The sequence below is a fragment of the Bos indicus genome, chromosome 4 (genome assembly GCF_029378745.1).
Source record: "Bos indicus isolate NIAB-ARS_2022 breed Sahiwal x Tharparkar chromosome 4, NIAB-ARS_B.indTharparkar_mat_pri_1.0, whole genome shotgun sequence".
Taxonomy (NCBI): Eukaryota; Metazoa; Chordata; class Mammalia; order Artiodactyla; family Bovidae; genus Bos; species Bos indicus.
In genome coordinates, this window is record NC_091763.1 from 6,327,301 (window position 1) to 6,341,525 (window position 14,225).

The following is a 14,225-nucleotide window of genomic DNA, read 5'->3' on the forward strand; positions in this document are numbered from 1 at the left end:
CTGTGGGTTTTAATTACTTACTTATTTTTCCCTCCCTATTATGTTGCCCTCAGTGCTTCCAAGGCTCGGCACAGCCTTGGCAGTGAGAGTGTTTCCTGGTGTTTGGAAACCTCTCTTTTTAAGACTCCCTTCCCGGGATGGAGCTCCGTCCCTACCTCTTTTGTCTCTTTTTTTGTCTTTTATATTTTTCCTACCTCCTTTCTAAGACAATGGGCTGCTTTTCTGGGTGCCTGATGTTATCTGCCAGCATTCAGAAGTTGTTTTGTGGATTTTACTCAGCGTTTAAGTGTTCTTTTGATGAATCTGTGGGGGAGAAACTGGTCTCCCCGTCCTATTCCTCCACCATCTTAGGACCACCTCCTGCTTAGGCTATTTTGAATCCCTTGAGATTTCAAATGAGTTTTGTGATGGATTTTTCTGTCTCTGAAAATACCACCACTGAGATTTTGATAGAGATTTCATAGAATCTATAGTTTTCAGAGACAGAGATTTCATGGGTAATTTTTAGTAGTACTGACATATTAATAACATTAAATACTAAAGAACATAGGATATCTTTCCATTTATTTGTCTTTGGTTTATTTCTGCAATTTTTGGTAGTTTTCAGTACACAAGAAATTGCCTCCATGGTGAAGTTACAATAGCGTATATTTTTGATGCTGTTGTAAGTAGAGCTGCTTTTTTTTTTTTTTTTCCTTTCCTTTACAGATTGTCTAGTCTATAGAAACACCACTGATTTTTGCGTGTCAATTTTGTATCCTGCAACCTTGCTGAATGTTGTATCAGTCAATATTTTTTAGTGTGGAATCTTTAGGATTTTCTTCATATGAGATCAGTTCAGTTTGATCGCTCAGTCATGTACAACCCTTTGCAACCCCATGGATTGCAGCACACCAGGCTTCCTTGTCCTTCATTATCTTCCAGAGTTTGCTGAAGCTCATGTCCATTGAGTCAGTGATGTTATCAACCCTCTCATCCTGTCATCTCCTTCTCCTCCTACCTTCAATCTTTCCCAGCATCAGGGTCTTTTCTAAGGAATCAGTTCTTCACATTAGGTAGCTAAAGTATTGGAGTTTCAGCTTCAGCATCAGTCCTTGCAAAGAACATTCAGGACTGATTTCCTTTAGGATGGACTGGTTGGATCTCCTTGCAGTCCAAGGGACTCTCAAGAGTCTTCTTCAGCACCACAGTTCAAAAGCATCTATTCTTCGGCGCTCAGCTTTGTTTATAGACCAACTCTCACATCCATACACGATACTGGAAAAACCATAGCTTTGACTAGACGGACCTTTGTTGGCAAAGTAATGTCTCTACTTTTTAATATGCTGTCTAGGTTGGTCATAACTTTCTTTCCAAGGAGCAAGCGTCTTTTAATTTCATGGCTGCAGTCACCATCTGCAGTGATTTTGGAGCCCCCCCTCCCAAATAAAGTCTGTCACTGTTTCCACTGTTTTCCCATATATTTCCCATGAAGTGATGGGACCTTAGTTTTCTGAATGTTGAGTTTTAAGCCACCTTTTTCACTCTCCTCTTTCACTTTCATCAAGAACCTCTTTAGTTCTTCTTCACTTTCTGCCATAAGGGTGGTGTCATCTGCATATCTGAGGTTATTGATATTTCTCCCGGCAATCTTGGTTCAAGCTTATGCTTCATCCAGCCCAGCGTTTCTCATGATGTACTCTGCATATAAGTTAAATAAGAAGGGTGACAATATACAGCCTTGACATACTCCTTTTCCTATTAGGAACCAGTCTGTTGTTCCATGTCCAGTTCTAACTGTTGCTTCCTGACCTGCATACATATTTCTCAGGAGGCAGGTCAAGTGGTCTGGTATTCCCATCTCTTTAATAATTCTCCAGAGTTTGTTGTGATCCACACAGTCAAAGGCTTTGGCATAGTCAATAAAGTAGAAGTAGATGTTTTTCTGGAACTCTCTTGGTTTTTCTATGATCCAGTGGATGCTGGCCATTTGGATCATACCCACTAAAAACAGGGATAGCTTCACTCTTCCTTTACCATTTGAATTTGCTTCCTTTTTCTTGTCTAATTTTTCTGGGCAAGACTCAATACTGTGTTCAATGGAAGTAGAGATGGTCACCATCTTTTTCTAATCCTGATGTTGCAAGAAAATGCTAATCTCCCATCTCAAGGGATTTCCTAGTTGAACTTCGCATTGAGAGCATGCTCAGTGTCTTATAGTTTGATCTTTATCTGTGTTTCCCAAATTCTTGATTTGTCTGAGCACTATTCTGTGGATCAATAAAGTAGCAATCATTGGATATTTGTATTTTCTCTTTTGGGCCTGTTTTTAATTTTCTGTCCTTTTCTCATTGATTGATATGAATTATGTATGTTTTCTGAATGATAGTCCTCTGATGGCTACATAGCTGCAACTGTTTCCTAGGTTTCCTGCTTAACTATTGTCAATTTTATGATTCTTTTTATTAAGTTTCTAATTTTAATACTAAGTGAATCAATTATTTTCTATTATTGCTAGTCACTTTCTTTTTAAAGAAATTAGTCCCCATCTAAAATTCATGGAGATTTTTTTCCTGTATTTCCTTACCATTTCTTTGTATGTTGATACTGATTAGTCACCAATGGTTCCTTCTCTTCTTATTGAAATAATCAAAATTTAATTAGGCTACTCTTTTAGTTGTAGCTATGAGATATTCCATTCCCTGAGACTCAAACCTGAAAGATAATTTCACTAATTTTGTACTTTAAATTTAATAATATTTTAGCATTTTTCCTCAATTTTGCTTAAGAGAGAACAAAATATTTCAGAATATATCCTAGGAGAGAGTGTTACAGATAAGGGCCCTGGTCTGGTACTCAGTGGTGAAGAATCTGCCTGCTAATGCAGGAGATACAGGTTCAATCCCTTGGTCAGGAAAACCCCTCGAGAAGGAAATGGCAACCCACTCCAGTATTCTTGCCTGGGAAATCCCATGGACAGGAGGGCCTGGCAGTCTATAATCCATGGGATCACAAGAGAGTTGGACATGATTTAGCGACTAAACAATATACATATACAGTATTATGAAAGCTGTTTAAATATAAGAATATTTATTAGAATATCATTATTTATGCTTTGGTTTCAATGGTTGTATGCCAGTTTCTGTTCTGTTTGTGACAGTCATGTAAAAATATGTGTGTAAGACTTCATGTAGGCTTCTGTTCTCCATGTTTAATGATTTAACATTTTTAATACCTTTGCTCAGTCTTTCCATATTTGTGCTTCAAGAAATATTAATATGCTTCTTTGAGAGAATGTGTACCATGGTCACACTTCTTTGAGAAACACTATATCATTAGAATTTTACCACATGCATTTTTACTTTAAATACTCTTATTACTGCAGCAAATCAATTTAATTTTGTTTACCAATTTTTTTTCCATCTGGAACATTAATTTCCAAATAAAATATCTATTAAAACTGAGGAACTCTATGAAACCTAGAACAGAGAATACTTTCTCTGAGTGATGGTTAAGATATTTCCCAATTTGAGAAAATATGTATTTTGAAAGAAATATGAAATTAATATAATATGACCCAGATCCAATCAGTGACATGTATTATTAAAATTACGGCACTAAAAAAAAACCTTATTTCATGGCCTATGATAACCCATCCTTGGATGTGCTCTTATTAACATCTTTGTGGTCCCTTGGCTGATGACATATGCGATAGGAAAATCGGAGACCCAAGCCCTGTTAGAGGGCTGATGTCTTCCCATGACCTTCACGGCAGTACACACGTAGAAGAGGTGGGTGAAGATAGCAGCCATGCAGTGCACAGGGCTAAGCATTTGTTGAGTGCAATGCTTGTCACAAACTTGGTGTTTTCTTTTGTAAGTCATCTGATTTCAGTCCTCACAATAACACTATGACTTGACTGTCATTGTACCTCTTTTAGAAATGTTCAGTTCAGTTGCTCAGTCATGTCCGACATTTTGCGACTCCATGGACTGGAGCATGCCAGGCCTCCCTGTCCATCACCAATTCCCAGAGTTTACTAAAACTCATGTCCATTGAGTCAGTGATGCCATCCAACCATCTCATCCTCTGTTGTCCCCTTCTCCTCCTGCCTTCAATCTTTCCCAGCATCAGGGTCTTTTCAAATGAGTCAGTTCTTCGCATCAGGTGGCCAAGAAATGAGGAAGCTAGAACTAAGAGAATTGACTACTTTGCCCAGGATCCCAAACTTAGTCAACAAAAAGAATGTATTTAACATAATGTATTGGTTTCTTTCTACCTTTCTTTATTTCCCATCATGCAGAAGGAGCATTGGTAATACTCATGATAGATCCTTATGTTAGGGATGACCAAACTGAGTTACATTTTAGGATAAGTAGTTTTTCTAAAATTACACTTTTAGCCCATGATAGAAATAGAATTTGAAACCAGATGATTGTTAAAAATAATCTGCAAGTCCTTCCCATATTTGCGGCTGTCTTTATACATCTGGAGTATGCTTACTATGGACCATCTGGTAGTCACATTGTTCTAGAATTTCCAGGATGGCCAATAAGCCTTCTAATGTCAACACTGTGGGCTGTCTTGGCTTAAGCTTACATGAGACATTTAGAGGAGTCAAACTCATAGAAACAAATTGTGGAATGGTGGCTGCCAGGACCTAGAAAAGGGGGAATAAGGAGGTGTTCAATGGGTGTAGAGGTGCAGTTTGTCCCAGATGCAAAAGTTCTGGAGATTAGTTGTGCAATGATTTGAGTATGCTTGACACTACTCAACTATCCAGAGGGATGGTATGGGGAGGGAGGAGGGAGGAGGGTTCAGGATGGGGAACACATGTATACCCGTGGCAGATTCATTTTGATATTTGGCAAAACTAATACAATTATGTAAAGTTTAAAAATAAAATAAAATTTAAAAAAAAGTATAAAAAAATAAATAAAATACTTGATGAACAAACAAATAATAAAAAAAAATGGTTAAAATGGCAGATTTTATGTTATGTGCATTTTACCACATTTAAAACCAAAAAGAAAAAAAAATCTTCTTTGAAAATGTATTCTCCATCTAAAGTTAAATTACATGGCATTAGGAGACTGTTACTTATTAATTTATTTTTTATTCACAGTAATCTGCAGCCCTGGATCTTATAACTCCCGTGATGGAATTCACTGCCTTCAGTGCAATAGCAGCCTGGTGTTCGGAGCAAAAGCATGTTTATAGGTCCATTTTGAGCTCGTTGATGGTTTGTCAAACACAAAAGTATATTTTTGAAGTATTAATATATAATAAATCACTATTATGCCAAAATTAAATGTATTAGATTTTACAAAAAAAAAGATGTCATTTTAATTGAAATGCTGTATATCCAAATTCTTTATACACAGAACAGCCAATAATCTTTATTCATTAATGCCAGACCTACATATGACTCCAAAATATTTCTTGGGTCACTGTATTTAAGATAATTTCAAATATACTATATTAGGTTAACCCAAAAGGTTTTTATTATTTTTCAAAAATTGCCCATTTTGTCATTCAGTTCAGTTCAGTTCAGTCGCTCAGTCGTGTCTGACTCTTTGCGACCCCATGAATCGCAGCACGCCAGGCCTCCCTGTCCATCACCAGCTCCCGGAGTTCACCCAGACTCCGTCCATCGAGTCAGTGATGCCATCCAGCCATCTCATCCTCTGTCGTCCCCTTCTCCTCCTGCCTCCAATCCCTCCCAGCATCAGAGTCTTTTCCGATGAGTCAACTCTTCGCGTGAGGTGGCCAAAGGACTGGAGTTTCAGCTTTAGCATCATTCCTTCCAAAGAAATCCCAGGGCTGATCTCCTTCAGAATGGATTGGTTGAATCTCCTTGCAGTCCAAGGGACTCTCAAGAGTCTTCTCCAACACCACAGTTCAAAAGCATCAATTCTTCGGCGCTCAGCCTTCTTCACAGTCCAACTCTCACATCCATACATGACCATTGGAAAAACCATAGCCTTGACTAGACGAACCTTTGTTGGCAAGGTGTTGTCATTATTATATGTTAACTAATCTGAGGCCACCATATTCTTCTACAGTAATTGTAATTTCAGCTTGTTTCAGTTCTTTTCTTTAATTTTATGTAATTTTATTCCTTGCAGTTTGAACTTTCATAGCTCAAAGTCACTTTTTTAAAACTCCAAGTCTTATTATTGCAATTTTTAGCTACTTTAGTTAAGACCTAGACCCATACAGACACATACCCCCAAACACATTATGGATTTTTAATACAGTTCACTGTGGTGATCTTAAACTTTTCAGTTTAAAGTCCCTCAAATTATCTTTTTAACATCTTAGAATAAAGCAGTCATTGTAGGTGCCTACATTAACATTTGAAGGACTTCTCTGGTGGTCCAGTGGTTAAGAATCTGCCTTGCAATGCAGGGGAAACAGGTTCAATCCCTGCTCTGGGAACTAGGAGGCCACATGCCAAAGAGCAACTAGCCCACACACAGCTAGACAGTCTCTGCTGCATGCCACAACTAAGACCCAGTGCAGCCCAATAAAGAAATGCATGTCTTTAAAAAATGAATAAATAATTCGCCATTTGAGCTTTTGTGGAGACAAAGAGGAACTAAGCAACCCCTTCCCCAACAGCCTCTCTAAGGATGAGAGTCCAGCAGCTCTTCTACTCCTTCACTGTTAAAGCATCTGTGACAGGCACTGCTACAGCCACCTCACACTCTCACCCTGGGGTGGTGTTCCAATGTGAAAAATTGCCACAAATTTAGACATTAATTACAGGGAAAATACATGAGTAAATCACAGAATCAGTAGCTTCTAAGTTTTATACTTACTGCTTTATTATACTTGTATCAGCTTTATTATACTCTCTTTGGAATGTTTCCTGTGTTTCTCTTCATCTTTCCTTTCTTGAGACATGAACACATGTGAATGGCAAATGCACACAGGTTGGATCTGGGCGCAAGTGTGCAGGACACTGGACAGTTTACAGAGAGGCGCAAGTGTGCAGGACACTGGACAGTTTACAGAGAGGCATTTACTGACCCTGAGGCCCTGCATGGCATTTTGAAAGGTCCAGTTACTATATTAGCTTCTCATTTGTTCTCCCTGTAGGTAAGTGTTACCTGGAATTCTCACAGAAATACAGAGGCAAGGGAAATGACATTTCTTTGTGAGCCCTAGTGATGTTTCTCTAACAGGCCTTTGGACTGTAATCGTTTTGTAATTGTTTTCCTCTATTTTTGAGAGGTTTTTAAGGAACCTTATTTCTACCCTTAAGTGACATGTTTCTGCTGTTTCACTGTTTGGGTAGCTTATTGTTCTTCTAGCACATGCTTTCTGTAGCTTGTAAAAGACCTATTAAGTCTCCATCTGTGAAAGCAGTGCAGCCTCCTTGAGTTTCCAAATTTCTACATTGTATAGTATGATGAACTGGGATATATATTCTTTTCTTTGTACTCCCTGAGTTGGGATGCTTCTTCTTCTTTAACAGCTCAGAGGACTTGAATTTCCCATGCGTCTTTGTAAGGAGTGACCAGGATCAGCTGGGAAGCAGCACGGGGTGTCGTGGTGGTGTGGGCAGAGGAGGGCAGAAGGACTCAGGGTGAGAGGGGACAAGGGGCAGGGCAATCAGGGCCAGCTACAGATTCTCACCTCACGGAGGCTGGCCAGGAGCAGGGCCACGCAAATGACGGGGCGGAGCAGGCCAGATTTAAGCGTGCAGGCAGAGAGAACAGTTTGTAGAAACTGAAACAGAGAATAGACTAGGAGAAGAAAGAGAAATGTTCATTATTTCTCTTTCTTGGGTCCCATAGTGAAATGTTCTTTGCCCTCTTTGATCACGTGTCACATTTATTTTAGTTGCCTGTATGTCTGTCTTTCACATTCAACAATATTAATACCAGAGTATTCCTAGTTTCCTAGCCTTCTTCATAGCACATAGCTATGAGCTTAGTAAGTTTTCAGTTACTTAATAGATTATTAATGTCCCATCAATATAAATGCTTTAAAACTAAGATAAAAGTTGCCTCTATCGTATTGACAGATTGGTTGTGGAATGTTGAAAGTTGTAAGCAGTTGACAATGTTTATGATTAAAAACTATCAACTAATCCCTAAGATAGATTGTTGACATAAGGCAGTTTCGATGTTTATTATTTTTGTTAATATCAAAATAATATCTTGCATTTATATAATGATTTATTTTTATCGAAACTTTTCTTAAATTACACAGTCTGATGTTTACATTGACCTGTGAAGTTATGGCAAATATGATTCCATTTTGTATTTTATTGTTTAGATTTTTTCTCATTATAGATGTGTAATATGTACTCATTTGGCAATATGTAATATTGGTCCAGTAATTTCACTTAAAGGACACTATCCAAAGGAAGCAGATTAGAGATCAGGTGAAATATTCCATCTAGGGTTACTAATAATGAAAATGGAATTAATAGAAATTATCTACAAGAGCAAAATGGTTAAATAAATTATGTTGTTTCCATGTGGTAGCATGTTATGTACTACTATATAGAGTTTAGAAATGGAGACACAAAGGTAGAGAACAAACATATGAACACCAGGGGTTGTGAAGAGGGGGGTGGGATGAATTGGGAGATTGAGATTGAGATATACACATTACTGATACTTGTGTAAGACACATAACTAATGAGAACGGACCATATAGCACAGGGAACTCTACTCAGTGCTCTGTGGTGACCTAAATGGGAAGGAAATCTAGAAAAGAGGGGCTATATGTGTACATATAACCAATTCACTTTGCTGTACAGCAGAAGCTAACAGCATTGTAAAGCAATTATACTCCAATAAAAATTAATTTAAAAAATAAAATATTAAAATTTTAGGTCTTAAAACACAATGAACCAAAATGTTAAGAGTGACCATCCTTTGTAATAGATTCCTGTGTGAGGTTTTTTTAATACCATCTGTTTTCCAGATTTTCTGCAATGAAATGAATTACTTTGGGAAATCCTGGAAGCAGTAAACATATTTTGACAAATGACAAGAGTAACCATTTAGGGAAGACACTGTTGCTCATCTCTTCAGTATCTACTGGCCCACCTTCTTCCCAGTGGAACACCAAGTTTGTTTACTCCAGAGAACTGTCCTTCTTAGCCAGTCAGCATGTGGCTTTTTTCTGACCTCTGTTTTGTTGAAACTGTGAGGTGAATGCCCTGAGGATGGAGCCCACACTGAGGACCCAGAGTGGAGACTCAGGAAGAGCTGGGCCTTGATGGTGATGATGAATCACTGCCCTTATTTTGTTTGAATCCCAGCCTGTCCTGGATACCCCAGCTCTGTGAGATACAAAAGCTTCTTTAGTTAAAGCAAGTTAGGTTTTCTGCAACCAAAAGCATGCTAATTGGTAGAGTGTTCATTCATTATAGGAAATAGGTAAAACAGAGGAAATTAGAAGTAGGGGGAGAATACCACTTATTGCTTCATAACCCGGATGTCAGCAATGTTAACATTTGGGGAAATTTCCTACATTTGTGTGAATTCTTTATTCATGCATATGCAGCCAGTATGTCCCTTACTATATAATGTTTTCTATAGAATTGTATTCACCTCAACATAATTTTGGGATTCCCTTGTAGCTCAGTTAGTAAAGAATCTTCCTGCAGTGCAGGAGACCTGGGTTCAATTCCTGGGTCAGGAAGATCCCCTGGAGAAGGAAATGGCAACCCACTTCCACTTGTCTGGAGAATCCCCTGGACAGAGGAGCCTGGAGGTCTACACAGTCTATAAGCTCACAAAGAGTCGGACACGACTTAGTGACTAAATCACCAACATAATTTTAATGACTATTACATTTGATACATTTCAGCAAAATTAATATGGCGAAACATTTCTAGTTGTTGGACATTGCTGCTGCTTCCAGATTTTCACTGTTCTATATAGCATTATAGTTAACATCTTCTTTCTTAATACTTGGGTATTTTTAAGTCTTCTCTATGCTGAGTACCCAGAAGTAGAATATTATAATCCTTAGGACCATTTGCTAGATTTCTTTCCTAAAGAATTGTACCAATTTGTAGTCCCACCACGGAGAAGGCAATGGCAACCCACTCCAGTACTCTCGCCTGGAAAATCCCATGGATGGAGGAGCCTGGTAGGCTGCAGTCCATGGGGTTGCTAAGAGTCGGACACAACTGAGCGACTTCACTTTCATGCATTGGAGAAGGAAATGGCAACCCACTCCAGTGTTCTTGCCTGGAGAATCCTAGGGACGGGGGAGCCTGGTGGGCTGCCGTCTCAGGGGTTGCACAGAGTCGGACACGACTGAAGCAACTTAGCAGCAGCAGCAGCATAGTCCCACCAATGATATATATCAGAGTACATACTTCACCACACCCTCTCTGAATTCATTTTTAAAATGACTTATTTCAACAGATGGAAATAGTTTCTCATGTTTTTCCTTTTTTGGAGTACTGATGAGGTTGAGCATCTTCTGATACATATAATAGATAACACTTGGTAAGCTTGAAAGTGAAAGTGAAAGTCAGTCAGTTGTGTCTGACTCTTTGTGACCCCATGGACTATACAGTCCATGGAATTCTCCAGGCCAGAAAACTGGATTGGGTAGCCTTTCCCTTCTCTAGGGGATCTTCCCAATGCAGGAATCGATCCCATGTCTCCCACATTGCAGGCAGATTCTTTACCAGCTGAGCCACAAGGGTAAGCTTGGTTAAGCTTGAATCCTAGCAGTTCCAAGGGTGTTTGGTTTCCAAGGGTTACCTACAGTATGTATAGAAAATTGTATTTGCTGGCTTATCAGGGATGTGCATTGGTTGTGTCAGAATTACCCAGTGGGGACCCCTCCAGTTAGTTATGTCTTGTATAATCCTCTCTCTCCTTGAATGTGGGTAGAACCTGTGACTTGATTTTAGACGATAGAAGGTATCAAAGATGACAGAGTCACTTGCATAATTATATTACACGAGGCTCTGTATTAGTGTCCTGGAGCAAGAGATCCTCCTGCTGGCACAGAAGGAGCTGCTGTGTCATGAGTGGACCTATAAGAAGACCAGCTGGTAAGGACCTGCAGGGGGCTCAGAGAGCTGAAGGCAGCCCCTGCTGTCACCTGGCAAGAAAGCAGTGCTTCAGTCCTTAGACCGCAAGGAATTGGATTCTGCCAGAAACTACATGAGCTTGGAAGAGGACACCCTCCTGTAGAAAGGCACCCAGCCCAGCCAACCCCTGCCAACAGCTCTGTCCTGGGCAGAGGACCTCTCTAAACCGTAGCTCAGACTCCTCTCCTTAGAAACAGGGATGAAAACAGGATTGTTTCCAGTCATGAAGCATACGGTGATGTGTTACACAGCAATAGAGTATGTACCCAATGCCCCCCTTCATGGGTCACAGGCTTGTGATGAACGGGCTTGTGTAACTCCATGAAGCTATGAACTGTGTGTGCAGGGCCACCCAAGATGGGTAGGTCATAGTAACAAGTTCTGACAAAACATGGTCCATTGGAGGAGGAAATTGCAACCCATTTCAGTATTCTTGCCTCAAGAACTCCATGAACAGTATGAAAAGACAAAAAGCTTTGATATGGAAGATGAGCCCCCTCAGTCTTAAGGTGTCCAATATGCTGTTGTGGAAGAGTGGAGAGTATTTACTAGTATCTCTAGAAAAATGAAGTGGCTGGGTCAAAGCAGAAATGATGCTCAGTTGTGGATGTGTTGGGTGGTGAAAGTAAAGTCCAGTGCTGTAAAGAACAATAATTGCATAGGAACTGGAATTTTAAGTCCACGAATCAGGGTAAATTGGACATGGTCAAGCAGGAGATGGCAAGAGTGAACACTGACATCTTAGGAATCAGTGAACTAAAATGGATGGGAATGGGCAAATATAATTCAGATGACCATTATATCTACTACTTTGTATATATAGAGAGATAGTGTTCTTGCCTGGAGAATCCCAGGGACAGGGGAGCCTGGTGGGCTGCTGTCTATGGGGTCGCACAGAGTCAGACATGACTGAAGCGACTTAGCAGCAGATATATAGATATTGATATATTAGATATAGATATATTTATATAATATATAATGTGGACATTTCACATGCTAGCAAGGTAACGGTCAAAATCCTTCGAGCTAGGCTTCAACAGTATGTGAACTGAAACTGAGTACAAGCTGAGTTTAGAAAAGGCAGAGGAACCAGAAATCAAATTGCCACTGTCCATTGGGTTATAGAGAAAGCAAGGGAATTCCAGAAAAACATCCACTAATGCTTCATTGACTACATTAAACCTTTGACTGTATGGATCACAACACAAACTGTGAAAAATTCTTCAAGAGTTGGCAATGCCAGACTACCTTGCCTGCCTTCTGAGAAGCCTTTGTGCGGGTCAAGCAGCAGTAGTTAGAACTGGACATGGAGCAGTTGTTGTTTTGGTTCAGTTGCTCAGTCATGTCTGACTCTTTGTGACCCCATGGACTGCAGCACGCCAGGATTCCCTGTCCTTCACCATCTTCTGGAGCTTGCTCAAACTCATGTCCGTTGAGTTGGTGATGCCATCCAACCATCTTGTACTCTGTCATCCCCTTCTCCTCCTGCCTTCAATCTTTCCAAGCATCATGGACTGGTTCAAAATTGGGAAAGGAGTACATCAAGTCTGTATATTGTCACCCTGCTTATTTAACTTCTATGTAGAATGCATTATGAGAAATGCCAGGCTGGATAAAGCACAAACTGCAATCAAGGTTGCCGAGAGAAATATCAGTAACCTCAGATATGCAGCTGAGAAGGCAATGGCACCCCACTCCAGTACTCTTGCCTGGAAAATCCATGGACAGGGGAGCCTGGTAGGCTGCAGTCCATGGGGTCACTAAGAGACGGACACAACTGAGCGACTTTACTTTCACTTTTTACTTTCATGAGTTGGAGAAGGAAACGGCAACCCACTCCAGTGTTCTTGCCTGGAGAATCCCAAGGACGGGGAAGCCTGATGGGCTGTTGTCTATGGGGTCACACAGAGTCTGACACGACTGAAGCGACTTAGCAGCAGCAGCAGCAGCAGCAGCAGCAGCAGATATGCAGATGACACCACCCTAACGACAGAAAGCAAAGAGGAACTAAAGAGCCTCTTGATGAAAGTGAAAGAGGACAGTGAAAAATCTGGCTTGAAACTCAGTATTCAAAAAACTTAAGATCATGGCATCCAGTTCCATCACTTCATGGCAAATAGATGGGGAAACAATACGACAGACTTTATTTTCTTGGGCTCCAAAATCACTGCGGATGGTGACTGCAGCCATGAAATCAAAAGATACTTGCTCCTTGGAAGAAAAGCTATGACAACTTAGCGTATTAAAAAGTAGAGACGTTACTTAGCTGACAAAGGTCCATCTAGTCAAAGCTATGGTTTTTCCAGTAGTCATGTACAGATGTGAGAATTGGACCATAAATAAGGCTGAGCACCAAATAACTGATGCTTTTGAATTGTGGTGCTGGAGAGGCTCTTGAGAGTCCCCTGGACAGCAAGGAGATCAAACCAGTCAATCCTAAAGGAAATCAACCCTGAATAATCGTTGGAAATACTGATGCTGAAGCTCCAATATTTTGGCCATCTGATACAAAGAGCCAACCCGTTGTAAAAGACGCTGATGCTGGGAAAGATTGAGGGCAGGAGGAGAAGGGGGCAACAGAGGATGAGATGGTGGGATAGCATCACTGACTCAATGGACCTGAGTTTGAGCAAACTCCAAGAAATAGTAAAGGGAAGCATGCCAAGGAAGCCTGGCATGCTTGGGGTCACAAAGAGTCTGATGCAACTGAGCAACTGAACAATGACAACTGTGGGCAACAACTCCTTAGAAGAAGTGGAGTAGCCCTCATAATCAACAAAGAGTTTGAAATGCAGGACCTGGGTGCAGTCTCAAAAACAACAGAAAGATCTTGATTCCTTTTCAAGGCAAACCATTCAACATCACTTTGATCAAATCTATGCCCCAACCACTGATGCTGAAGAAGCTGAAGTTAACCGGTTCTATGAAGACCTACAAGACCTTCTAGAACTAACACCAAAAAAAAAAAAAAAAAAAAAAGATGTCCTTTTCATCATAAGGGGTTGGAGTGCAAAAGAAGGATGTCAGGTGATACCTGGAATAACAGGAAAGTTTGGCCTTTGAGTACAAAATGAAGCAGGTTAACAGTTTCATCAAGAGAACACACTGGTCATAGCAAACCCCCTTTTCCAACAACCCAAGATGTGACTCTACATGTGGACAT

General features: G+C 40.2%; 1 protein-coding gene across 3 annotated transcripts in view; it reads left to right on the forward strand.

The window, feature by feature from the left end:
• ZPBP (zona pellucida binding protein) overlaps positions 1-11,789 on the forward strand; it is a 152,846-nt gene extending 141,057 nt beyond the window's left edge. For 2 of the 3 annotated variants that reach the window (XM_019959389.2, XM_070787447.1), the window contains exon 8: positions 5,105-11,787. In XM_019959389.2, coding sequence (XP_019814948.2) covers positions 5,105-5,199 — 95 coding nt within the window. In that variant the 3' untranslated portion in view covers positions 5,200-11,787. Of the gene's footprint in view, positions 1-5,104 lie in introns of all 3 variants that reach the window. The other variant, XM_070787448.1, reaches the window with a different exon arrangement.
• The last annotated feature ends 2,436 nt before the right edge of the window (positions 11,790-14,225 follow it).